Source organism: Hevea brasiliensis, chromosome 9, assembly GCF_030052815.1.
Source record: "Hevea brasiliensis isolate MT/VB/25A 57/8 chromosome 9, ASM3005281v1, whole genome shotgun sequence".
NCBI lineage: Eukaryota > Viridiplantae > Streptophyta > Magnoliopsida > Malpighiales > Euphorbiaceae > Hevea > Hevea brasiliensis.
The window spans coordinates 1470979-1496975 of record NC_079501.1 but is presented as its reverse complement, the minus strand read 5'-3'; the positions used below and the strand labels follow the sequence as shown (position 1 = coordinate 1496975).

Sequence of the window (25997 nt, the reverse complement as noted above, 5' to 3'; positions counted from 1 at the left end):
TTTGGGTGTTGCAGCCCAAAACACTAACCGGGCTTTTGAAGCCGAATACCATTTCAATTGGGCTGTAGTATTTGCGCAGTTAGACCCACTTCCACTTCATCTGTGCTTCCAAATTTAGGCCATTGAGGCCCAATACCTTCAATCGTGCTTTCATATCCGGCTTAAGGCCCAAAAGTACTTTAATTGAACCGCAGAATGGATTTTAATTTGGGCCGCCAAAACTCAAACCTTTCGTTGGACTTTAAAGCGCTTCTAACTTGCGCAACTAAGGCCCAAATTCACTTTGCCATTTGAGTTTGGGCTGCCAAAGACTTCAATTAGGTTCCAGATTAGCAGCCAAGTCCAAGGCCCCCAGCTCGACAGGGCTCCTGCTGGGCTGCTGATGACAATAGGCTCTATCTAGAGTTTGATTCCACATAGACAAATCTACAAGAAATAAAAAAAACCAATGAATGAATGAATTGCGTGTAAGCAAAAATAGTTATTTTCCCTCATTTTTATCTCTTTATTTTAAATACAATTATAATTCTTTTCAAATTCAATAATCATTTCTTATTTGTAAATTATCCATTGGTTCATGATGTAAAATTTGTTAAAAGCAACACTCTTGCAATAAAAAATATCATTAATTACTTATATGAGTTTTTTTTTTTTAAAGCAAAAAATAAAATTCCCTAAATTGTTTCAAGCATGATATTCTCATCCACTTGAAGGGTCCATTGCAGCAGGTTCCTCGCGAAATTACGGAAAGATAAGATACATATGATAACGTTGTGAAAATACTTGAAAGGACCAATCATGCATTTAGCCATGGGAAGACACTGGGTGATGAGGGTAGCCGTGCTGTCAGAACCTCAACTCCAGTTTCTGTCACCTGCATAACATATCCAGAACATAAGAACTGACGGTCAATATATTTAGCAACACAGCAGACAACAATATCAATTAGATTCAGAACGATGAACAAGACTATGAAGAGAGCACATTTACCAAAAGAGTGTGCTCGAACTGAGCACTGCGTTTGCCATCCGTGGTAACAGCAGTCCATCCATCAGGCCACATCCGATCACGCCAAACCCCTATTTAGCATAATAAAATATCAGACGTCATACCAAAAGAGGAAACTGTCTACCTCACCAATTCAAACAATCAGTAAACTACCTGCATTGATCATGGGTTCAATGGTAAAGGTCTGTCCAGCCTTCATCACACCAACAGCTTTACTCCCTGATTAGGTTAAGGTGTACAAAGCATAAAGGGCCACAGAAAACCACAAAAAAAAAGGGGGATAAACTTGCAATTCTCTCATCATTATAGATTATGCCCTGTCAAAGTCTTATGAAAATAAGTGCATTCTCATTACGAAAAATATTGGATTTAAAAGTTTTGTTTACTCAGGATACTTCCATAATGGGGAATATTTGGTGCACAATGGAAGAGCTCCCCAATACCATGACCGCAATATGACTTCACCTGTTTCAACAAAACAACAATCAACACAGCCAACAAGCTTACACAAAGTGCACAAATTTTGGCCTCAGGTACATTACCACCGATAAACCTGACATTGTAGCATGACGGTTAATAACTTCTCCGATTTCACGAAATCGAACTCCAGGTTTCACTAACTCAACATCAAACAGGAAAAAAGATGAAGTCAAGATATTTTCTCATAAATCATCAATAAAGGAAGAGCCCAGTGAACATCCCATCTTACAGAGACATTTTGACACTGGAGATTGTTGCTAACAATCCATAATATTGCTGAAAAAATTAAGCAAAAGCAGAATAACCAAGATACATTTCTGAGTCTCTTTCAGAAAATCATAGTTAAGGCAATTCCCTTGACATGCAGCTGTCCCTCATGCTTTAAAAAGTGCAACCAAGAGAACAAATGCTCATACATAAAAACAAATGCACAGAAAAGAGCAAGAGCACAAATATAACATATACCAATGGATATTGCTTTCTCCAAACACTCATAAGTACACTGGACCAACTGAAGAGATGCTTCATCAACATTTCCCACAAAGTATGTTTCATTGAGATCACCTGCATAATGTGTTGATCAACGTTTAACAAGCATCTTCGAGTTTATTAGATTTTTAAACAAAAAAAAGAAATGTCAACACAGAGTTGAAGAAATTTGTACCATGGACACCTTTGTAGTATACAGTCACATCCACATTTACAATATCACCATCCTCTAATTTCCTGGTGCAATGAAAACAAATTTAGTTTGAATTCAAACACTATTACAAAGACATTGGACGACGGTCAAAATGACAAAACAATCACATTAGAACGGTAAAATTGAAAGGCACACACCCATGCACAACAAACTACATAATAGCATCATATCATTTTTTCAGAATTTAGATATAAAAGCAAGTTTCAAGTGCTTTGGTGCAAGAAAAATTTTACATGATGGAATTAGTATGCACCTGGCATCAGGAATTCCATGGCAGATTACTTCATTAACTGACCTGCAACACATTTAAATCTGCCTGATTAATATATTATGCTCCAAAGCAAATTTATAGAGAAGGTACACAAAAGGACAACCTACGTGCAACATGACTTTGGGAAGAAATGATAATTTAAAGGAGATGGATATCCTCCTGCAGTAAGTTACAATAAATAAATAAACAAGCTTTAGAAGATCATAACTAAAGCAGCTAGTCACACCTATGTATCCAGAATCTGATGAATCGTGAACTAATCTCGTTATAAAACATGCAACTGAAGTAATGAAAAAAAGCACTAAAATCAACATACCAGCTGCAATAGTTGCCTCATGAACCACTCGATCAATTTCATCAGTAGTTACACCCGGACGAATGACCCGAGCAGCTGCATCCAAAGCCTCTCTTGCTATCTGAGAAAAAGGATTGTTGCAGAGTATTGTTCAGTGCATGGATGGCAGAAGGCCACCGCTTGTTGGGTAGACCAAGGTCAAATGTGCCTCCACATTTTTTTATGGATCAAAAGAATGAAAAGAGAACTGGGCCAAATGGAGTTTCTAAGTTTTTCCACGTGGTCACAATTATTTTTTGATCACACAATCACAAGGAAGACCCAAAGTAAATAGAATGACAAGCTAAAACTGAAAAATGCACTATCACCTGGTATAAGCTATCTCAGAAGGTTTTACTTTTCAAACATGTAAATCTTACAATAAGTGACATCAAATAAAATCTTTCTAGGAAAAGCTACTTTTGTTGCAACATGGTCTCTAAAGATCCAAAATTGCATCCAATTCTACCATTCTGCAAGCATTGGTTACCTAAAGCACTTCCATTCTGACAGTCTGTGACCAGGATCTCATAATAAAAATACTTTTTTTTCCAATAGAAATTCCTGTCAGCAGAAGCCATAGCTACTGCTCATGAAATGCTTAGTTTTCTAATAATAAGATTCCATCTCATTATGAAAATTTATGCATATGTAGCACATTGAGTTCCTTGCACACACATGTGAACACCATTTAGATAATAATACAAAATTGGCACGCAACTTATAAGGTAAACAAGGCAGGAAAAACACACTTATAGAGTACCTCAATGGAGGTGGAGGATGGAGGATAACTTACTTTACAAGTTTCTCGCATTCTTTGAATTTGATCTGGAGTTTTGATCTGCATCATATGCAATTGAAGATAAGAAGGGAATTTAGAACTAGAAGGAATTAGCTTAAAAAATAAGTCCAACATAATCATGCATCAATTGAATGTAAAGGGAAAGCACCAAGAAATTAAAATAAATCTACCTCCACAACACGCTGCAATTCACTGTTGGGTTCAATCTTTGGGATTCCCTGCAAATTATAGCACGAGAAAAGTATGTCTATAACTGTAAAAGAAAAAGGAAGCTGGTAGGGATGGAAATAAAGAGAATTCTAGTATTGGGGCAATGTGGTACAATATTAGGTTGTAAAGAGACAATAAGAAAGACATGGAATTAGGAAATGAAGACACCCATTTCTATGGACAACAAAAATATTATTACAATAAATGACTTAATGATATTCATATTATCATCTCAAATTGCTTTAAAATAAAAGAACAAGTAGAAGCTGTATGTCAAATTTAGAAAGAAGTTATTGAAAAACTTACATCAACTGCCCAGTCAGGTTGATCAATGTGAGATGGAACTACTCGCATGGGAGATATAGGATAAGGTCTTAGTTTCCTGTGCAAAAACAAACTCCATTATGCTTTCATAAAATGAAGAAACAGTGCTGCAGTCTTATTCCAAAAAGGAAAAATGGGAGATTTTAGAATGTAAAATACTTCTACTTTTATGAAATAAAACATGCCTCCCAGAATTTCAGTAATGACCAGGTTTATCAAAGATGTCCCCTACAACTGGGAAGCAGCTCTTTACCAAAGTCAGTTTCTATATTTTCATTATTAATATGTATATTTAATCATTTATAAGTGGTTTAGTTAATTAACAAAATTCAACAATATCATGTCTGATCGAACATTCTTTAAAGTCACGTAAGCATAATATAGAGATATTGTGATCCCTCACGCTACCAACCTTGTCAAAGGAGAATGAAATGTCACCAAGATAAAAGAATGAGATCAGAAAAGCAAAGGTAGAGAGGCAATCCCAGAGAAATACCCTGTCCAATCAAAATGAGGAAGTTTTGGAGTTCGAGATTGTCCTCTCCTTAAGCAATATTGCCAACCTTCATTAAGTACACCTAAATCTTGTTCACCTGTAGAACCAGTCCCAAGTGAGGACAATTTTGCCTTCACATGAACTGATTTATGAGAGCTCCAACAAGCCTTAAAGCAGTCCTGTGTGCTGATAAGAAAAAACTTCATCAATATGGGAATGATAAATAACATAGCTTTAACTTGATTTCAACAAATATTTATGATATAAATTTGTTAGGAAGAGTCAATCAATGAAATATGCAAGAAGATTGAAAAAATTCCAATTGCATCCAATGCAAACTAACATAGAGAGAAAACAACTGGATCCTTCATAATTTAAATAGGAATTAACTACGATGATTTGAAAAAGTGACATAGAGACATCATCATATTCAATTGAAATAGTAAAAAAGATTTACAGCAGTAAAAAGATATCTACAAAAATATATAAATGAAGAGTTCCAGGTCTGCACAGCCCATGATATTTACAAGAGCAAATGTATAAATTTTTCTGTTGCGACAAATAAATAAACAAAAAGGTTAAGATGAGAAAAAGAAACAGTTAAATAAATAGAATGGTAACTAGAAATTTCAAACTCTTTTCTGTTCATGTTTAAAGAGACATGAATCAAGTATTGCATATGATTCCATAATATCCAAATAATTCCTCAAATTCTTCATTAGGAAGTTATATTTCAGACTGAAAACCACTAGACTACCAGGGTATGGCCATTAACAAATTAAACAAAAGGCTAGCAAAAGCCAAATACAATAATTACTGACATAGGCAACTAGATCTCAACAATTAGGGCTAAAATAGGGTTGATTGTGGTTGGTACAAAAGAAAAGATATATACTGATTTCTCTACCAGCAACCCTATTTACACTAGTTAGGATAAATCCTAGCTATTGACTGAAAACTAATATTAATCTAGCAAGACTTAATGGACAAGAATCCTAAATAAAGATGGTAAAAGAAAACTTAGAAAACTGAAAAAAATCCCATTGCATAAGACTTTGGATGCTTCTGCATTAATTACATACCAGAAAGCAGCACCTTCACGAGGAAGCTTTAATTCCATGCACTTTGGGCACCTGCAAATAATAAAATGTTGTAAAAGAATGGGAAATCTGAGGATAAGAGAATTGGAAGCATACAAGTGCACTAATTGAAGTTTCAAATCAATTGAAAAGTATATGAATCAATTAGAACCGAAGAACAAAATCTCAATGTCATTAAGGAAACACACGTAATAAGAAAATGTAAGCCAACTGCCGCAAAGTTACTATCATGGTTGAGTTATACCAGTTCGATTTCAATATCAGATACGTTTATTGAAACAAATTCAGAACAAAGAATCCAAATTAAATAGATGAAAACAGCAAATTACATACTGAAGATGCGCAGGCTTCCCGCATTGAACACACGATAGGGCAGTTGCTTCCGCCACATCAGAGCCGCCGGCCATCGAACCCCACAACTCTCTCCCTCTTTCTGTCTCTCTCAACAGCTAGTAGTCCAATAATCTGCAAATCGATTGATCACCATCAGCGGCCACAAAGAAAAAATTTTAAAGAAAGTCGTGCCATTTGAGTTCAGATTATTGAAGATGATAAAGAAAACGGACCTCTGGTTGATTGCGGGTTGTCGGAAGGAGGATTTAGAATCGAAAGGATTGTGTAAAAGAGAGCAAGGGAAACAAAATTGGGCAGGAGCAGCTAGGGTTTTCAGAGAAAGGCGGCGAACACGATGACCGTCGCAATCGAAGATGTAGTCTAAATGGCGACTTACAGCACCTGTCTCAATTTTGTTACCCCTATAATTTCAGTTTTCCATTTGGCAACAAAATATTAAAATTAAGAATACATTATTTTTTAATGTAATTATTATTATATTACGTATTTAATCATGTGATTTGATAATACAAAAAACTTAATTATAATAAAATGATAATGATAATCTATTATACTTAAAAAGCAATATAATGATTATTATATATAAAATTTAATTTAATTATTATTATTATTTATTTTAATTTTTTTAATTTATTATTAATATCATCATTTGTATAATCATCACTGCTACAATGGCCACCATAACACCATCACTACCTGACGGCTACCATTATCGCAATCCTCACCTTGCTATTATCACATAATCATTATGTTCATACACTATCACTACTACTGCTTAGCTATACTAATACTCAATTATTTATATTTATAATTCATATTATAAATAAATTAAATATTAAAATAAAAATTATTATTATATTATATTACTTATATTTTTAAAAATTTAATATTATATTGTAATTTTAACTCTACTTAAGTAATTTGTATTTAGCCGATCCTAAGCCCAGATAAAGGAGAAGAATTGCAGTAGGTAATTGCCAGTGTAAAAATTTCGTCATACCTCATGATATGGATTCTTATGATATAAATATTAGGGCGTCATCTACTTACAACGCGCTACATCGGAGCCCGGGTGTAGTGAGAAATATGCAAGAGTGTAAAGCATTCACCAAAAGCGACGCGTCATGCCGGCGCCTGGATGTGGTGTTAAATGAGCAAGGGTACTTACATCATGAGCTAGTGTGGTTAAATAAGTTAGTCCATAGAATAGACAGTAGAACAAATTGTGAAACAGAACACAAGATAGGCATAGAGAACAATAGAAAATATCATAGAAGGATATTAATTATGAAGGAACAGGATATGAGAAGAATCAGGATTGGTACTTAAAATGTTGGATTACTTATAGGAAAATTGATGGAGCTTGTGGACACCTTAGAAAAAAGAAGGGTGAATATTGCTTGTATTCAAAAAACTAAATGGATAGGAGAGAAAAGTAGAGAAGTGGATAATTCAGGATATAAACTATGGTTTACTGGAAAGAATAAGAACAAGAACGGAGTGGGCATAATTATAGATAGGACATTGAAAGATGCCGTAATAGCTGTTAAAAGATTATGAAATAGAATTATACTAGTAAAGTTAGTACTAGAAGGAGAAACAATAAATGTAGTTAGTGCTTATTCCCCGCAAATAGGACTAGATAGTGAGAGTAAACAAAGGTTTTGAGAACATATGGATGATGTAATGCAAAGTATACCGAATGAAGAGAATGTTCTCATCGGTGGAGATTTGAATGGACATGTAGGAAGTAATAGACAAGGTTATAAGAATGTTCATAAAGGTTTTGATTTTGGTAGCCGAAATGAGGAGGGAAAAAGCATCATGGATTTTGCCATGGCGTACGACCTAATACTAGCAAATACCTACTTTATAAAAAGGGAGTCATATTTAGTGACTTTCAAAAGTGGACAACATAAAAGCCAAATTGACTTCCTCTTAACCAGTAAGACAAAGAGAGCTCTATGCAAGGATTGTAAGGTTATTTCGGAAGAGATTTTAACAAGTCAACTTGGTTAGTGGTCTTGGGTGTTAAGTTTAGGAATAATTCAAGTAAGGCTAGAAGAAATATTGTGGCTAGAAGAAATATTGCAGCTCGAACAAAGTGGTGAGAGTTCAAATGAGTAAAGCAAGTGAAGTTCAAAAATGATGGAGCTTGTGGACACCTTAGAAAAGAGAAGGGTGAATATTGCTTGTATTCAAGAGACTAAATGGGTAGAAGAGAAAAGTAGAGAAATGGATAATTCATGATACAAACTATGGTTTACCGGAAAGAAGAGGAACAAGAACGAAGTGGGCATAATTATAGACAGGACATTGAAAGATACCGTAATAGCTGTTAAAAGAGCAGGAGATAGAATTATACTAGTAAAGTTAGTACTAGAAGGAGAAACAATAAATATAATTAGTGCTTATGCCCCACAAATAGGACTAGATAGTGAGAGTAAACAAAGGTTTTGAGAACATATGGATGATGTAATGCAAAGTATACCGAATGAAGAGAATGTTCTCATCGGTGGAGATTTAAATGAACATGTAGGAAGCGATAGGCAAGGTTATAAGAATATTCATAAAGGTTTTGGTTTTGGTTTTGGTTTTGGTAGCGGAAATGAAGAGGAAAAAAGCATAATGGATTTTGCCATGGCGTACGACCTAATACTAGCAAATACCTACTTTATAAAAAGGGAATCGTATTTAGTGACTTTCAAAAGTGGACAACATAAAAGCCAAATTGACTTCCTCTTAACCAGTAAGACAAAGAGAGCTCTATGCAAGGATTGTAAGGTTATTTCAGCAGAGACTATAACAAGTCAACATCGGTTAGTAGTCTTGAGTGTTAAGTTTAAGAATAATTCAAGTAAGGCTAGAAGAAATATTGTGGCTAGAAAAAATATTACAGCTCGAACAAAGTAGTGAGAGTTCAAATGAGTAAAGCAAGTGAAGTTCAAAAATGATGGAACTTGTGGACACCTTAAAAAAGAGAAGGGTGAATATTGCTTGTATTTAAAAGACTAAATGGGTAGGAGAGAAAAGTAGAGAAGTGGATAATTCAGGATACAAACTATAGTTTACCGGAAAGAAGAGGAACAAGAACGAAGTGGGCATAATTATAGACAGAACATTAAAAGATACCATAATAGTTGTTAAAAGAGCAGGAGATAGAATTATATTATTAAAGTTAGTACTAGAAGGAGAAACAATAAATGTAGTTAGTGCTTATGCCCCACAAATAGGACTAGATAGTGAGAGTAAACAAAGGTTTTGAGAATATATGGATGATGTAATGCAAAGTATACCGAATGAAGAGAATGTTCTCATCGGTGGAGATTTAAATGGACACGTAGGAAGTGATAAGTAAGGTTATAAGAATGATCATAAAGGTTTTAGTTTTGGTTTTTGTAGCCGAAATGAGGAGAAAAAAACACTATGGATTTTGCCATGGCATACGACCTAATACTAGTAAATACCTACTTTATAAAAAGGGAGTCGTATTTAGTGACTTTCAAAAGTGGATAACATAAAAGCCAATTTGACTTCCTCTTAACCAGTAAGACAAAGAGAGCTCTATGCAATGATTATAAGGTTATTCCGGAAGAGACTTTAACAAGTCAACATCGGTTAGTGGTCTTGGGTGTTAAGTTTAGGAATAATTCAAGTAAGGCTAGAAGAAATATTGTGGCTAGAAGAAATATTGTAGCTCGAACAAAGTGGTGAGACTTCAAATGAGTAAAGCAAGTGAAGTTCAAAAATGAGCTTATTGAGTCCGAAGTATGGAAGCTGAATGTGGAGGCCAATGGTATGTGGATACAAATGATATCAAAGATTAGAGAAGTAGCTAAAAAAGTACTCAGAGAATCTAGAGGACATGGACCACGCTCAAAAGAGAGATGGTGGTGGAATAAGGAAGTACAAAAGGCAATGAAGAGAAAGTGGTAATGGTATAAGAAATTACCTAAGTGTGATAATAATGAAGCTTATAAGTAGTACAAGATAGCAAATAAAGAGATAAAAAAGGCGGTTAGTCAAGTAAGAGTGCAGGCCTTTGAAAAATTATATGAGAAACTTTTAAGTAAAGAAGGGGAGAAAGATATTTATATATTAGCAAGGAGAAGATAAAAGAAATGTCAAGATCTCAATCAAGTTAGGTGCATTAAGGATAATGAAGCTTATAAGCAATACAAGATAGCAAATAAAGAGGTAAAAAAGGCGGTTAGTCAAGTAAGAGTGCAGGTCTTTGAAAAATTATATGAGAAACTTTTAAGAAAAGAAGGGGAGAAAGATATTTATATATTAGCAAGGAGGAGATAAAAGAAATATCAAGATCTCAATCAAGTTAGGTGCATTAAGGATAAAGAAGGAAAAATATTGGTGAAAAATGAGAACATTTATGAAATATAGAGAAATTATTTTGATGATCTCTTTAATAATAGTCAAAGTGGTAATTGCGTGAATAAAGATTACAGAGCAATAAAAAAGAATGTGAATTACACTAGAAGGATTAGATTTTCAGAAGTAAAATAAGCACTTAAGATAATGAATGTGGGTAAAGCCTATAGACCCAATGGAATACAAATTGAAGTGTAAAAGTATTTGGGAGATATGGGAGTGGCATGGTTAATTAAATTATTTAATTAGATTCTAAACTCAAAAAAAATGCCTGATGAATGGAGGATGAGTATTTTAGTACCTATTTTTAAAAATAAGGGAGATATACAGAGTTACTCAAACTATATGAGAATTAAACTTATGAGTTATACTATGAAGTTGTGGGACAGAGTTGTGGAACATCGATTACTTTATGACACTTCTATCTCTCTCAATCAATTTGGCTTTATGCCCAGTCGTTCAACTATGAAAGCGATCTTTCTCATTAAAAGCGTGATAGAGGAATATAGAGATGTGAAAAAATATCTACATATAATTTTTATCAATTTGAAGAAGATTTCTAATATTGTTCCAAAAGATGTCTTATAGAGAGTGTTATAACAAAAGAGGGTATTTATTAGGTACATACAAGTATTGAAAGATATGTATGAAGGAGCAACTACTATTTTAGTACCTATTTTTAAAAATAAGGGAGATATACAGAGTTGCTCAAACTATTATTAGTAGTATGCCCTAGAGCATATCGTTTAGTATGTATCTTGTATATGTTTTTATTAATAAAATATATTTTTATTTTTCCATTTATATAACATATTTATGTGTAATAGAAAAGGTCCATTGATATTTTGTTAGAAATTCTATTCTTAAGTTGTTAAGAATATGAGTGACAGTGTTTCTAGCACAAAGTATCATAAAGTGGTTCACAATCGAGAATACTTCACAATAAGGACATGATTCATCCAGAAATATTGTAATCATGTTTGTTCCCAAGTTATTTATATGAGATGTAAATAAGAAAAAATGGTGAGTCTCATGCCATATAATAAACATGATAGGCACTTATGCATGATAAGTAGGCCGAACCAGTGACATTTATGACAAGCACGTGGAATTTACTCTTGTCAATGCATTGTCATAAATCATATCAGTGCATATAATCTTTAGACCTGAGATAGCACAGTTATCTTATATATATATATATATTTTGAGTTTGATACTGCTTTTATACTTGTACTGTGTATGAGTATATGGGCATGTGTTAGCTCCTATCAGTTTTATATGGAGATAGGTGTTGATCAAGATTGAATCAGTTACCCTAAGTAAATAGGGATAAAATTCTATGTTCATTTAATTGTTCTTGATATTTCAAATTCTTGGCCAGGACAAACAAATTTAATCAGAAAAGAGTTTCTGATGAGAAAATCTTTTTAATCAAGAACTGGAATTAAAAGAGAACATAATATTTATAGCAAATAGGATTTGACATAAACTATGACTCCAACTTGAATTGGGATTTCGTAACAGAGAGATTCTAGTGCATGGTAACATATGATTATAAGTTCATTTAAGGTATTCCTTGTTACTGATTGGGTAGCCATGGCATGCTATGCTGGATGTTAATAATAGTCTATGAGGTGCCTAAAATAATTTAGAGAAATAATTTATGATAAGAAAAAGTTCTGGTGTTATTAAGAGTTGATATCATATCTCATTGTCAATTAGTGATGAGCCTAGTGAGTCACACAAATACACAAGTAATCACCAAGTTAAATGTGATTTAATTAATTAATTAAAGAGTTTAATTGATTAATTAAATATGTTTGATTTGCAATAAGATTGCAAAGTCCCTAACATGGCTTGAAACCAAATCTAGGTTATTGGATGTATAGTATAAGTTAAATTTATATTTAAAGTGTTTAAATATGAATTTAATTATGAGAAATTAATTAATAGAGATTAATTAATTAATTTATATTTGATATAAATTGATTAGAAGAGGAAAAATAATGATTTTGGGTTGAAAGCTCAAAATTGCAACACAAGGTAATTTAGTCATTTCACAGGGTATCATGTGGCACCATGAGATGGTGACACATGGCACCATATAAACTTGCCATTTGTCTTCTAATCATGTAAGATTATTAAAGTTAAGATTAAATATAACTTTGACACTTGGCATAATGTGATTGGGTCAATTAAACTAAGATGCAATCAGAAGATGATATGTGGCAAGGGTTTTGAGTGATGACCTAATTATAAAAGGGAAAGAATGAAAGAACAAAATAACAATCTGATTTCTCTCAAAGGTGCCGCCACCCAAGAGGCTCTCTTCCTCTCTTCTTCTTCTTCTTCTCTCATTAATTCAAGAGAATTGCCCATATTCTCTTGAATTAAAATTGCTAGAAATTGTTTCTAGTGTCCTATATACATCTACAACCTCTCTAAAGGCAAATTCCTAATTTCTAATTGGTTGGCAAGGCTTTAGAAGCTATTCAAAGGGCTACCATTGATGATCTTAGTGTGGACAAACTAGAGGGATAACATTTGGGTCCTAAGTGCTTCCCAAAGGCACCAATCACATCTACAGTGCATCAAAAGGTTAGTGCACATGTTCTTGTATTAATCTAGGGTTCTAATGAATTAATTTGTTAATTCTAAAATCTTAAATGGCAAATGTAGATCCGAATACATATTAAAAGTGTTTTAATATGCAATTGAACATTGAAATCAATTAGGTACATAATGAATCTTGCATGATGCATGAGACCCTAGATGAAAAATTTTGAATTCAATATTCTAATCTAACAATTTTCATATTTCTGCTCCTTCAACTATATGGAAATTAAACTTATGAGTTATACTATGAAGTTGTGGAACATCGATTACTTCATGACACTTCTATCTCTCTTAATTAATTTGGCTTGATGCCTGGTCTTTCAATTATGAAAGCGATCTTTTTCATTAGAAGCTTGATAGAGAAATATAGAGATGTGAAGAAAGATCTACATATGGTTTTTATTAATTTGGAGAAAGTTTCTAATAGTGTTCCAATAGATGTCTTATAGAGAGTGTTAGAACAAAAAAGGGTATTTATTAGAAACATACAAGTATTGAAAGATATGTATGAAGGAGCAACTACTATTATGCGTACAGTGAGAAGAGAAATAAGAGATTTTCCTATCTCAGTTGGATTACACCAAAGTTCAACTGTGAGCCCTTACCTTTTTACATTAGTTCTAGATGAATTGACGAAACATATACAAGAGAGTATCCCTTGGTGCATGATGTTTGCGAATGATATAGTCCTAATAGATGAGACGTGAGAATGATTCAATAGAAAGCTAGAGCTTTGAAGAAATACACTAGAGTCAAAGGGCTTTAAGTTAAGTAAAACGAAGACAAAATACATATATTGTAAGTTCAATGAAGGCCGAACTAGTGAGAAAGAAAGAGTTAGTTTTGATAGAGTGGTATTACCCTAAAGTAATAACTTTAAATATCTCTACTCAATCCTTCAAGCAGGATGGTTGAAGTGGAGATATGCCACGGGAGTTTTATGTGATCACAAGATTTCTAATAAGTTGAAAGGAAAATTTTATCGTACAGTCATACGACCGGCCATGTTATATGGTAGCGAGTGTTAGGTAATAAAAGAGCCATATGTGTCTAAGATGAGAGTTGCGGAGATGAGAATATTAAGGTGGATGAGTGGCCATACTAGACTAGATGATGTCTGTAATAAGAGTGTTAGAGAAAATTTAGGAGTGATGCCAATTGAGGATAAGTTGAGAGAAGGGAGATTAAGGTGGTTTGGTCATGTGAAACGTAAACATATAGAGGCTCCAGTTAGACAAGTAGAGAATAGAAGAAAAAAAAGAAGGGGTAGACCTAAACTAACTTGGAGGAAAGTAGTACAACATGATCTAGAAGCATTACACATTTTCGAGAATTTAACCTAAAATCGTTTAGAGTGGAGCAAGAGAATTCATATACCCGACCACAATAAATTTTTAGGATAAAATCTTAGTTGAGTTGAGTATATTACAATTTTATTCTGTTATATAATTAATTACATTTATTTTGTTATACTAAACATACTCTTTATCATTCTTTAACTTAATCTCTTTTTACAAACTATAAAAATCAACTGTTGCGTTAAAAAATACAAGAAAATTTCCCTTTTTCTCCTCATTTGATATTTAATTTTGAATAGAATTTAAATCCAAAATTCTTGAAAATTATTTTAATTTATTAATATTTTATTTTATTATTAAGAAATGGCAAAATGCATGAATTTTGTAGGCCCAGAATTAAGCTTATAATGTGGACTGGGCTTGAAATTCTTCTAGTGCTTAGGTTCCAGAATTTGGGGCATAAAATGAAATTGTATCTTAAGATTGAATATTCTGGGCCTATTCTCTTGCTTTTTCTTTCTTGAGAGGGTCATGCATCTCGTGACTGCATATTCAGAAAATGTTCCTTCACTGGCTGGTCACCCATGTAAAGAAGTATTATTTTAATATTTTTCCTTTACTTTTTCAAGCCTGTGTCTGTCTATATACATTCACGAAGGTAAAAATCAATTTTTCATACTCTTTAAATAAAGTCAGGACAAATGAACGTGATATGTTTCCAATTCTTTCTGAAAAATTATTTTGTAATTAATATTTTCAAATTAATTTCCAAACAACCTTGTTTTAAATAATTAATTAGGTTAAAAATATTTCTCTAAACACTTAAACTCTTAAAATTTAAATTATTTTTTCTACGACACTTTAATTTTTCACTCCAAATTTTAAATAAAAATCTTTAAAAATTAATCTATTAATAAACGAATAAAAAAATAAATACTGCAATAAGTATTAACATGATTTATGAATTTTTTTTTTATTAAATTTTTTTGTGATTATTTAAATCTAATAAAATATATAATTTATGAAAAAATAATGAATATTAATTATTGTTTGACGTAAGTGTAATTTATAATTTTTTTTATTAATTATAATAATTATACTGTTTACATTTAACCTCCTCCATTTCTAATTAGACAGTTAACATGAAAGCAACTTGTAATATTTAAACAAATATTGTTATGTTAATAATTGAAAGACATATTCCAACAGATGATATCTGAAATTAAAAAGAAATATCGACTATTATTATTCATATTATGAGTATGGCATTCATTAGGCATGGAATACTTTGAGAAATTTTGACTAGATTGGTTTGCCAAATTAGCAAATAGTAGTTTAAAAAAAATAAAATAAAATAATTTTAATTCTTAATTCCTTACCTTAATGATGATGTAATATTTAGATATAATTTTTTATTAAATTAATTATGATTGTAATAATAGAATTAGGCGCAGCTCAGAAATGGTCAGGGTCAACTATAAGCAGTGTCTTAGGGAGGATAATTTTATTTAATCAATAGCTAAATATTCTAAAATCCTTTTCATATGACCAAGAATGTGTTTATATATATTAAAATTCAGAGGTAAAACTTTAATCTCATAAACAATGAATCCCAATACACTTGTATAATTGAAGTCGTGAACTCCTAATCTAATAATGTAACCGTGTCCATATAATTTAATATAGTCAACCCTCAAGAACATTAGGCCATTCTCAATTTCTCATTGGATGATAACTGGATTAGGCCAGATGTATGTTGTTTCTGTTTCAATCTCATCTGGTTTGTGTTAATACTACTGTACCATAATAATATTCCCATTAGATTTCATTACCATTTTAAATATTTTATAGTAGTATTTTGATTCATGCAAGCCACATTATTTAATATTTTTGAAATTCAGATGATGAATTAACGGTCCAAAAACATTTTTCCTTTGAAAAATTATCCTAATTTCATACAATTTATATTTTTGCTTTTCTTGCTCTCATATTTCTTTGATAGAAATGGTGAATTAGATTAATGAATAATTATTAATTAGCTTGCCTTTCTCCTCCTTGGAAGTCTAATAAAATATGTCTCAAATTCCCTGAATTGTATACAACTACAATAACCTAATTATATAGCCTGCTCAGCTTCCATAATGTCTCAATTATTAATTTGATCTCATCATCTCAAAAAAGTCAATAACTATAGGGTAAGGCCTCCTACCATCTTCAACTAGTACATGGTTTCAAACTTGAGGAATTTTAAGGTCTAAAAATGAGATTAGAATAAGGGTGGGTGGGGGATTACCTTGTGCAAGTAAGCTGCTGGCTTTGAGACTTAATCGTGGAAGATGTTTTGTTCATCTGGGAAACTGTTACTTACCTTCATCAATTCAATAGAGATTACGCGGAATTATGTATAATGATAATTCTGGGTTCCTTATCTTATCACTTTCTTCTTATTATTGTTTTCCCCCTTAACTTGTTGCTTCTTGGAAAGCTACAAATGGACTAGATAACAAAAGTCCTTCCCTGGACCAATCTTAATTAGTTAGCCTGGAAAGTCACAAATCCCACGTCTCTTATATTATATTTGATAGAGCATAATGTATGATAAAACAAAATCAATTATGTAATATAATCAAAATTGTAATATAATTATAATTACATTCATCTGTTTGATTGTAAAATAAAAATATAAATAGTGAAATGTAATAATAAATTTTATTTTAATATTTAATTAATTTATTATATTAATAATAAGTATTAATTATTGCAGTAATTGGTAGTTAAGTGATAATGGTAGCTAAGTAGTGGTGGGAGTGACAACAGTAATAGATGATAGTGATGACGGCAAGGTGAGATAGTGTAGTCAAGTGATAATGATAGCGATGATAGTAACAAGATGGTGGTAGTTGTGGTGATGGTGATAGTAGCAGTGATGGTGACTATAGTATTGACAATAAATAAAAAAAATTAAATCAAATAATTATTATTACATTCATTTTTATACATAATGATGATTATGTCATTTTAAGTATAATCAAATTCTATTACATTTTTGTGTTGCTAAACAATGTAATCAAATTTATAATATAATCACAATTACATTACAACTTTGATTACGTCTATCAAATATAACTTAATTTATTAGGAGCTTTTAGACATGGAGAAATAAAATGCCTTGAATGTGTCAGGGAATTTTCCAAATCATAATAGTTTATTGCAACGTTCCATATTGTTATTATTATTATTCTGATGTTCGAAGAGAATTAGTAAAAGTCATACCACTAATCCACTGTTAATCATAAACCATCCAAATGGATCAATAAGCAAATTATAGTTGACTAAGTGCAGATCATTTTGTTCATTATAGGGGCAGGTGACCACTGCTCACATAAGATTACATTAATTCTATGCACAAGAGTCTAATAATGGAAGAAAATGTCCTATTCAAAGGAAAGCTGAAGAAGAAAGTGTCAATAACGCTTTTCATGCCCCTTTGAGTCAAATGCAAATTAAAATGTTCATATAAATTTTCATTTTTATTCAAGTTATGTATTGTTAAAGAACTAGTTGCACATTATTTGAACTTCTTCCCTTGTAGCAATACATTTAATCATTTTTATAATTTTTTAAAGCAAATGATGCAAAAATAAATTAGAAATTAAAGAAAAGAGAAAGTTGTGCAAGTATTGCTATCCAATCACTAGCTAATAACCTTATCAACATGCACGACCATGAATTCTATATAAGGGAACCAAATTTAGGACATGACCCCCACACCAACTCTCCGAGCCCTAGCCTTTCCATCAACCATTTCATAATTAAGAGACGTCCATATTTGCTATTGGATACCATCGGTTACTCGATGGAGCTTCGAATTCTGCTAGTACTTACCTTTGCTCCTCTTCTTTTCTCCCCTACCATTATGGGGTACGATCACAGAGAGGTGAAATCCTGGTGCAGCAAAACACCAAACCCAGCACCATGTGAATACTTCTTAAGCCACAACCCGAAAGACGCTCCCATCACACAAGAATCTGATTTTTTCAAAATCTCCGTGCAACTAGCTTTAGAACGTGCACAGCATGCACAAGTCAATACCTACTCACTAGGCCCAAAATGCAGAAGTGAGCGTGAAAAGGCAGCTTGGACAGATTGCCTTGAGCTCTATGAATATGTGATCCACTGGCTCAACCAAACCACCAGCAGTAAATGCTCCAAATTTGATGCACAAACATGGCTCAGCACAGCCCTAACCAATCTAGAAACGTGCCGAACTGGATTCATAGAGCTCGGAGTGTCAGACTATGTTTTACGCTTGATGTCAAATAACGTTTCCATGTTAATTAGCAATAATCTGGCTATTAACAACGTACCCTATGCTGAACCAAGTTACAAAGACGGGTTCCCTACATGGGTTAAGCCTGGAGATCGAAAGCTCTTGCAATCATCTTCACCAGCTTCTCAAGCAAACATTGTGGTGGCACAAGATGGATCAGGAAATTACAAGAAGATTAAAGAAGCAGTTGCGGCGGCATCAAAAAGGTCAGGATCAGGGAATTATATAATATATGTGAAGGCAGGGACCTATAAAGAAAATGTTGAGATAGGAACGAGCTTGAAGAATATCATGTTTGTGGGTGATGGCATTGGGAAGACTATTGTCACAGGAAACAGAAGTGTTGGAGGAGGCAGTACAACTTTTAAATCAGCAACCTTTGGTGAGTTTAATTCAATTATCAACAAATTATTGCACTTCTCTCGTTAACTTAATAGATATTTGGAATTGTTAAGTGCATACACAAATTTCTTGATAAATTTTCACTAATTAGAAAACGACACTGTATATCATCTAAAAAGTGGCAACATTATTTACATAAAACATGACTGTCACTCTGTCATTTCTGTGACCATACTATCTACAAATAGCTATCGGTGGTCATTGACTTCAAAGGGGTGGCCAATAGGTTTTTGATTGCTTTAAAAACCAAGTAATGATATGTATATTTATTACACCATTAGTAAGTCTCTCTCCTCGAAACTTATTTATAACCATTCACTTTACGTCAATGCTACTAATGTTGTCGATATCTCAAATTTTAATTTTATTTAAAATTAAATAGATTAAAAAAATATTTAAGGGTATATTTTCTTACAATAATTTAGCACCATCTTTCATTTTATTGATAGAACTAATTCTGTTAAATTAAAAAAAATAATTTAAACAATTTGAAAAGTGTTATATTTTAATTTGCTAGCATATAACAATTTTTTAATTAGAGATTGCTTATTGCAACCATAATGGTTATTATTATTATTAATCATTTAATCAAGTTCTAATAATTTTAATTTAATAAAGTGATTAATATGTCTATTATTGGCGCACATATATATTATTTGAAACATGAGGTTTTTTTTTTATATTGCTTGGATTTCAGCTACTGTTGGAGACGGGTTTATTGCACGGGACATGACATTTAGAAACACAGCCGGCCCGCAAAATCATCAGGCAGTGGCTGTGCGTTCTGGTGCAGATCTCTCGGTATTCTATAGATGTAGCTTTGAAGGATATCAAGACACTCTTTATGTCCACTCCCAAAGACAATTCTATAGAGAATGTGACATATACGGGACGGTGGACTTTATATTCGGCAATGCTGCAGTCGTTTTCCAAAATTGTAACATCTATGCACGCAATCCTCCTAACAAGGCCAACACTCTTACTGCACAAGGCAGAACAGACCCCAACCAAAACACTGGAATTTCCATCCATAATTGCAGGGTTACAGCAGCTTACGATTTAAAACCAGTCCAAAGCTCTGTCCGGACTTATCTTGGCAGGCCATGGGAAAAATATTCTAGGACCGTTTTCATGAAAACATTCCTTGATAGCTTAATCGACCCAGCTGGTTGGATGGAATGGAGTGGTAACTTTGCTCTTAATACTTTATATTATGGAGAGTACATGAATACTGGACCTGGTTCATCCACTGCAAATAGAGTTAATTGGAAAGGGTATCATGTGATCACCAGTGCATCTGTGGCATCACAATTCACAGTCCAAAACTTCATTTCGGGAAATTCTTGGTTGCCAGGCACCAATGTCCCCTTCACTCCTGGTCTTTAATTAAATTTTTCCAGCGGTATTGGATGTCACATTGTTATTTTATGGGTACGAACTCACTTCCTTGTGGAACTAAAATAAATTCCCACTGTCCAAAACATAAGAAAATAAGGGGTTGGTTGTGGGATTTTTATTGTTGGATTTTGTGGAATTGTAATTAAGTTGAAAAATAATGTTAATTGAATGGATGAAATTTTGAGGTTATTCTTAATTATCGACGTATTGCTCTCATTCTTATGAATAATGGTGGGACAATATGTAAATGTGGAATTCTCATATTAAATTAAAAAAAAAAAGATGAAATGAGTGAGAGATATATAGTAGAAAAAATTCATATACTCATGGCCTTAAAGTTTTGAGTTGAATCATAATGCTCATCAAAAAGATTCTTCTAGACAGCTCTCCAAATCACTAACTGATAATAATTTAGGAGTGAATTTTGATTATAATTAATTAGTTAAGATACCAATATGATTATCAATTCATCATTGACCCTTTAAATAACATGTTCTATCATCCGTCAATAGCTTGGTCAATTAGCCTACTAACTATTATATATTATCAAGTGATATATGTTGAAAAAGAGAATTAATCAAATCCCAATTTTTTTTTGGTTAATTTTCTTTAATTCCAATGGGAAATTTGATCGATAATATTGGTCATATATGTAAACAATTGAGAAAGAGAGATGTTGTTGCTAGAACTCGATGTCAACGAATTTGAGATCACTTCATTTTTTTTTTAAATATCCTTGTCCTAATTAAGGTGTTGTCAACCTAGAGACTATATTATACTTATTTTCTGATTTTATTTTGTACATTTTTTTTCCAAAAATAGCTTCTACTATATCAACGAAATGTAAAAATGACAATCCATATTGTATGAATAAATTAAACACTAATTTTTAACATAATAATAATAATAATAGTAATAATAATAATAATAATGGGAAATTAAGTTTTGCATAATATAAGAAGAATATAGATTGCATTTTCTGAAAATGAGTAGGATTGTGTTCCAGAAGATAAAGACACTTCAACAGCTAAGCTAGGATCTGAAGCTGATGTCGGATAGGCAGTTTCTTTACTTGGCCTAATTGACTCTATCCTTGGCTCCTAGTAGTCCTGAGTCTAATTAAGGGAAAAACTTGCTCACATCCATTGTATTATATAATTAAATTCATAAATAACTATCACAAATTTTCAATATTTTATATTTATTTACTCATGCAGCAAATTCATTTATTAATTTAATACACTGATTATTTTTCCTAATGAATTTTCATTTCTTTACGTGTCATTGTCAAGGACATCAGAAAATTGACTCAGATTTACCTCAACTTTTACTTTCGGATATCATATTCGAATCCTCCTTCTTCCCTAACTTAAATAGATGAAACAAAAAAAAAAAAAAAGAGTAAGTTGGGTTCACAGGGTTAACTAATAATTTTCAGAGGCATTAGGCTCAGCCCTTTGGGCGGCAAGCGGCCTGTCACTACTGGGCCAACAATCACCCCAAAAATGCTAAACGGAGATACTCTCTTTTTTTTTTTTTTTTTCTTTTGGTGGAATTATTCGGAAGGTTAAAATTGCAGGGTACTAGCTTTGGCATTTCTCTTTTGAACTATATGCTCCCTGAAAATTACGAAGAGGTTTTGAAATGGAAATTTGAGAAAATGAAATACTTCATTATTTCAATCATGTTAATAAGCAAGAGAACTTCAAATTAAGATGCAACCATAGCTTTAATCATAGAAACCTTGCAATTATAGTTAAAATCCTGATATGAAGAATGATCGGCTAGTTTGATTTCGGAATTGATTTGGTTCTTAGAATATTATTTGTAATTCTACCATGTTTTTTCACTTTGGCCGCCATTAATTTTCAAGAGTATTAGGGTGGTCTAATGGTATAAGTTTAATCAGTTTTGTAGCAAAAACTAATTTAGAAATCTAGCTTTTAGATAAAAATAATGATACTAAAAAAGAAGGATGGGTTTTTGTTGGACAGGACGAGGGGAAGGGAATCAGTAGCTCTTCTGAAGTTGATAGAGATGATCAGTGGCAGTGCCACTCATAGCAGAGGATAACAAGCACCTTCTTTTGTGCAAAAACTGCTAGTCCATTAAAGTAAAAAATTAATTAAAAAAAAAATAAAGCAGAAAGCATATATATCTTTCACAGGAATATCAAGATAAACATTCCGGACGCTTCCATGATAACTCATATCTCTATCTCCTTATCCTGCATGCAAGAAACCCACCAATAACCATCAATAAGTATCATCACCGTTTTCTTGGTAATTAAGGTTCTTTTAAAGAATAGCTTCAAGAGAAATTTACCCATTGATTTCCGGCAAACTGAGAGAAGAACTATTATAACAGCTATTCCTGCTATTATACCAACGATGATGGCTACTGTTTTTCCCACTTGATCCTCGTTGGAGGAATCTGATACAAGCATCAAAAGCAAATTAAAGCAGTGGAATTAGTCCTACTCAAATGCCTTGACAAGAGACTTAACAAAGCTGCCACTACCATATAGAATTGCTTCTTAAGGCTTTCTCTGTCTCATGCTTTTAATTTTCTATGATAATCCTTGTTAAAATTTAAAATAAGAAGAATCAAATAAAAATTTAAAATAAGAAGAATCAAATAATTAAGTGAAAGAACAAAATTCCCATTTTGAGTGGTACTGATAGACACTTTTGTTCTTTCTAGTTAATTGAATGGTAATAAGACAAAAGGAAAACTAGATTCTTTAAACAATTTGGGCTTGGAATGATTATCCAAATATTCCAGCTCTCTTCTTTATGGACATCTTATCAGCCATTGATATGGAACTTTCAATGCAAATCATGGGGTTCAATTCTGCCAATTGCATAATTGAAATCACCAAAAATAATGGAATCAAACAACTTTTTTATCCACCAGACAGTTTAATTAACAATGGTTAATGCAGAAAAAAAAATAAAAAGTTTAAAAATGCTGTAAAAAAATAATAGGGGGAACAAAGCAAGTTACAAGACAGGAAAGATATTAAGGGATGGGAGTGCCTAAAAGAAAGCAACCAAAGTGCTGATGACCCTTAATACCTTACTTTGTGAAAGGAAATACTTGTTGACTCCTCGAAAAGAAAATTTCAAATAGCCCTCTCTGTCTCTACAGAAAGCACTAAAGTGGCCAATTTGGTGGTTACAATGTTATCTTAGTTCATCTACAAATGACATAAAGCTTGGAATGAAGACCTGCATTATGAAATATTACTGATAAACTCAAACTTTAATACCGCTGGGTATACACTTAATTTATTTCCTTTCGAATTAATTAACAATCATGAAGTAGTTAGTAATTAAGAAATATGAACCAAACCTGAGGCGAAATCATAGTAGCCCGATGCCCAGTATCGCGCATAACACTGCCCCAAGAACACATCGGCAGCTTCAGCTGATCCGCATAAAGTCTTTAACATCCCAACAGCATCAGCGAGGCAAGAAGAGCAATCACCTGAATTTAAATCCCCCAAACACTGAGCGTAACCTTCTACCAGACCTGAACTACTGACCTTAAATCCCATAGCTGTTTGCAAGTCAGCAATAACATCATCTCTTCGCCTAAAGAATTCGGCATCATTGTTTATACTTTTACTGCACTTCTTGTATCTCAGACTCGTATCAAGCGTCCCCAAGAAATCATTATGCTCATATCTTACATAGCAGCCTTCTAGTTGCAAAGCAGCCCCATAAGAGTATGGACAAACAAGTCCTATCTGGTTAACTGCGCTTTCCATGCATCTTGAACAGTCAATAGTCTTCAAATCACCCCTGCACTGATGCAAGCCATATACGATAGCCTCTGCTGGTATTGAGGTTCCATTTCCAATAGCAAAGCTATTGTAAGACGCTTGAGAGGATGAACTTACAACAGAGGTCAAAAAGGAGTTGAGATTGCCTTCAAAGGGGGAGTTGGGTTGATACTTCTCTTGAGAGCAACCTGCATAGATAAAGACTTGTGCTTGGACGAGGTTGCGATGGTTACTGAGAAAAATGAAGAGGAGAAGGAAGAATGAAGTGAGCCTGAGAAGTAGGATGGTTTTGTGAGTGGAGTACATGTGATGAAGGCTTCTCATCAACATTTGTTTTTCTTTATTTTTTTTTTTTTTATTTTTCTCAGTTTAGGCTTTGCTTTCTTTTGAATTTGTTTTGTGGTTTGCTCTCATGGTGAGAAAATAAGAATGTGGCACTGTTTTTTGATATTCCAGAAATATAATTTCACATGAAGTCTTTTGCACCAAGAAAAGGACCCATTTGGTCCTCATGATCTATTTTTGTAATATTAACAGCATTATCTTTTCTACACTTTCACTTCAACCAAAACAAATAGCCATAAAGATTAGCATATACCATTTCTTTTAATTCTAGCAAGGGCCTAAAAAAGCAAGCACTTCCCAGTAGTAACTCTGAATGGGGTGGGAGAGTCAATCAGGTTTGCTTTAGACAAAAGAGAAAAGCACTCTTCACGACTAACTTAAAGTCTCGAACGATTAGCACAGTAACAAAGACCTGCACTGATACAAGTCAATCAGCTGCAACTTTAAAACTACTTTCCATCAGAATTTTGCTGTATATCACTCGAAAGTCGAAAGTAAGATTTCCACTTATAACAAATATATATACAGTGAAATTAAAGCACTGCAGTTTCTAATGACTTGTGCCTTTTTCCAATAACTTCCATTCATGCAAGGAATTGAGTCCATTATAAGAATAAATTTCTAAGCGGGACCATGATAATTCCATGGCTTATGGAAATCAGGGGATAGCTTTCGCAGTCAATCAATGAGCTTCATAAGAGACAATGAACTATGAAAGCTAGTCATGTCCACTGGGTAGCCAACAATTGCAAGGAATAGTTGGCGAACAAAGTTTTTGGTTCTGAGCTAGGTGTTCTTAGTTAGGGGATGCTTCTTAATGTGCCCAAAAAAAAGGGATGTTTCTCAAGTAGTTTTGTCATGCAAAAATTTTAATAATTTATGACAAACATTTTTCAAATGCAGTTAACATGGGAATGTGAAACAGATATGTTCTTCACATTCACTCCGAAGACCTAGCTATTTATGAACAGGCCATGCTCCCCCGAACGGGAAGGAGAGGGTTTTTTTTTTTTTCCACTCTGGTTCTTTCTTTCCTCTAGGACTAGCTTCTAGTCTTCTGCCGTAGCGTCGGCCTTTCCCTACCCCTCTGGGCATGAGGGCCTTCTTCCACCTGACCCGGCAGTCTCACTTTCGATGTTGGAATGTAAATATTGATTTTGGTTTGCGTTCAAGCAGCTACGCAATCTAGCTAAGGGTTACTGCTTTATATCTGTGGTTATGTTCTGTTTCTTGTTGCTTCTGTGTTTGGATATGGGGAAAGTGGCAGGGAAGGAAAATAAGCTGTGGAAAATAAGGGAGTATTCTCAATTCTTTTTTTGTTTGGAAAGGGAAGGACAAATAGAAAGAGGAAGG

The 25997-nt window shown here is 33.1% G+C and overlaps 3 protein-coding genes across 5 annotated transcripts; 1 reads left to right on the top strand and 2 right to left on the bottom strand.

Annotated features, from left to right (window-relative positions):
* Positions 1-588: 588 nt before the first annotated feature.
* LOC110656214 (methionine aminopeptidase 1A) lies at positions 589-6501 on the bottom strand. Of its 2 annotated transcripts, none has more exons than XM_021812829.2 (17): positions 6295-6501; positions 6058-6193; positions 5711-5761; positions 4629-4814; positions 4115-4190; positions 3769-3816; positions 3593-3637; positions 2779-2878; positions 2570-2621; positions 2445-2486; positions 2153-2214; positions 1954-2052; positions 1551-1624; positions 1404-1473; positions 1162-1227; positions 991-1079; positions 589-874 (listed from the first exon to the last, which is right to left on the bottom strand). In XM_021812829.2, the coding sequence occupies exons 2-17, from the start codon at positions 6117-6119 to the stop codon at positions 797-799; spliced, it is 1200 nt and encodes a 399-aa protein (XP_021668521.2). In that variant the 5' UTR covers positions 6120-6193; positions 6295-6501; the 3' UTR covers positions 589-796. The 2 variants fall into 2 exon arrangements, with proteins under 2 accessions (XP_021668521.2, XP_021668520.2); XM_021812828.2 differs by having other exon boundaries at positions 6062-6193; positions 6295-6500.
* An 11632-nt stretch (positions 6502-18133) lies between these two features.
* On the top strand, positions 18134-20699 carry LOC110656213 (pectinesterase 2). Its single transcript, XM_058152324.1, has 2 exons — positions 18134-19094; positions 19812-20699. Exons 1-2 carry the CDS (start codon positions 18239-18241, stop codon positions 20498-20500), a joined length of 1545 nt encoding a protein of 514 aa, XP_058008307.1. The 5' UTR covers positions 18134-18238; the 3' UTR covers positions 20501-20699.
* A 1778-nt stretch (positions 20700-22477) lies between these two features.
* On the bottom strand, positions 22478-24883 carry LOC110656212 (plasmodesmata-located protein 8). 2 transcript variants are annotated; one of them, XM_021812824.2, is made up of 3 exons: positions 23867-24875; positions 22838-22945; positions 22478-22739 (listed from the first exon to the last, which is right to left on the bottom strand). In XM_021812824.2, the coding sequence occupies exons 1-3, from the start codon at positions 24627-24629 to the stop codon at positions 22735-22737; spliced, it is 876 nt and encodes a 291-aa protein (XP_021668516.2). In that variant the 5' UTR covers positions 24630-24875; the 3' UTR covers positions 22478-22734. The 2 variants fall into 2 exon arrangements, 1 of the variants encoding a protein (XP_021668516.2); XR_009151074.1 differs by lacking the exon at positions 22478-22739 and adding an exon at positions 23590-23742 and having other exon boundaries at positions 22837-22945; positions 23867-24883.
* Between the last annotated feature and the right edge of the window lie 1114 nt (positions 24884-25997).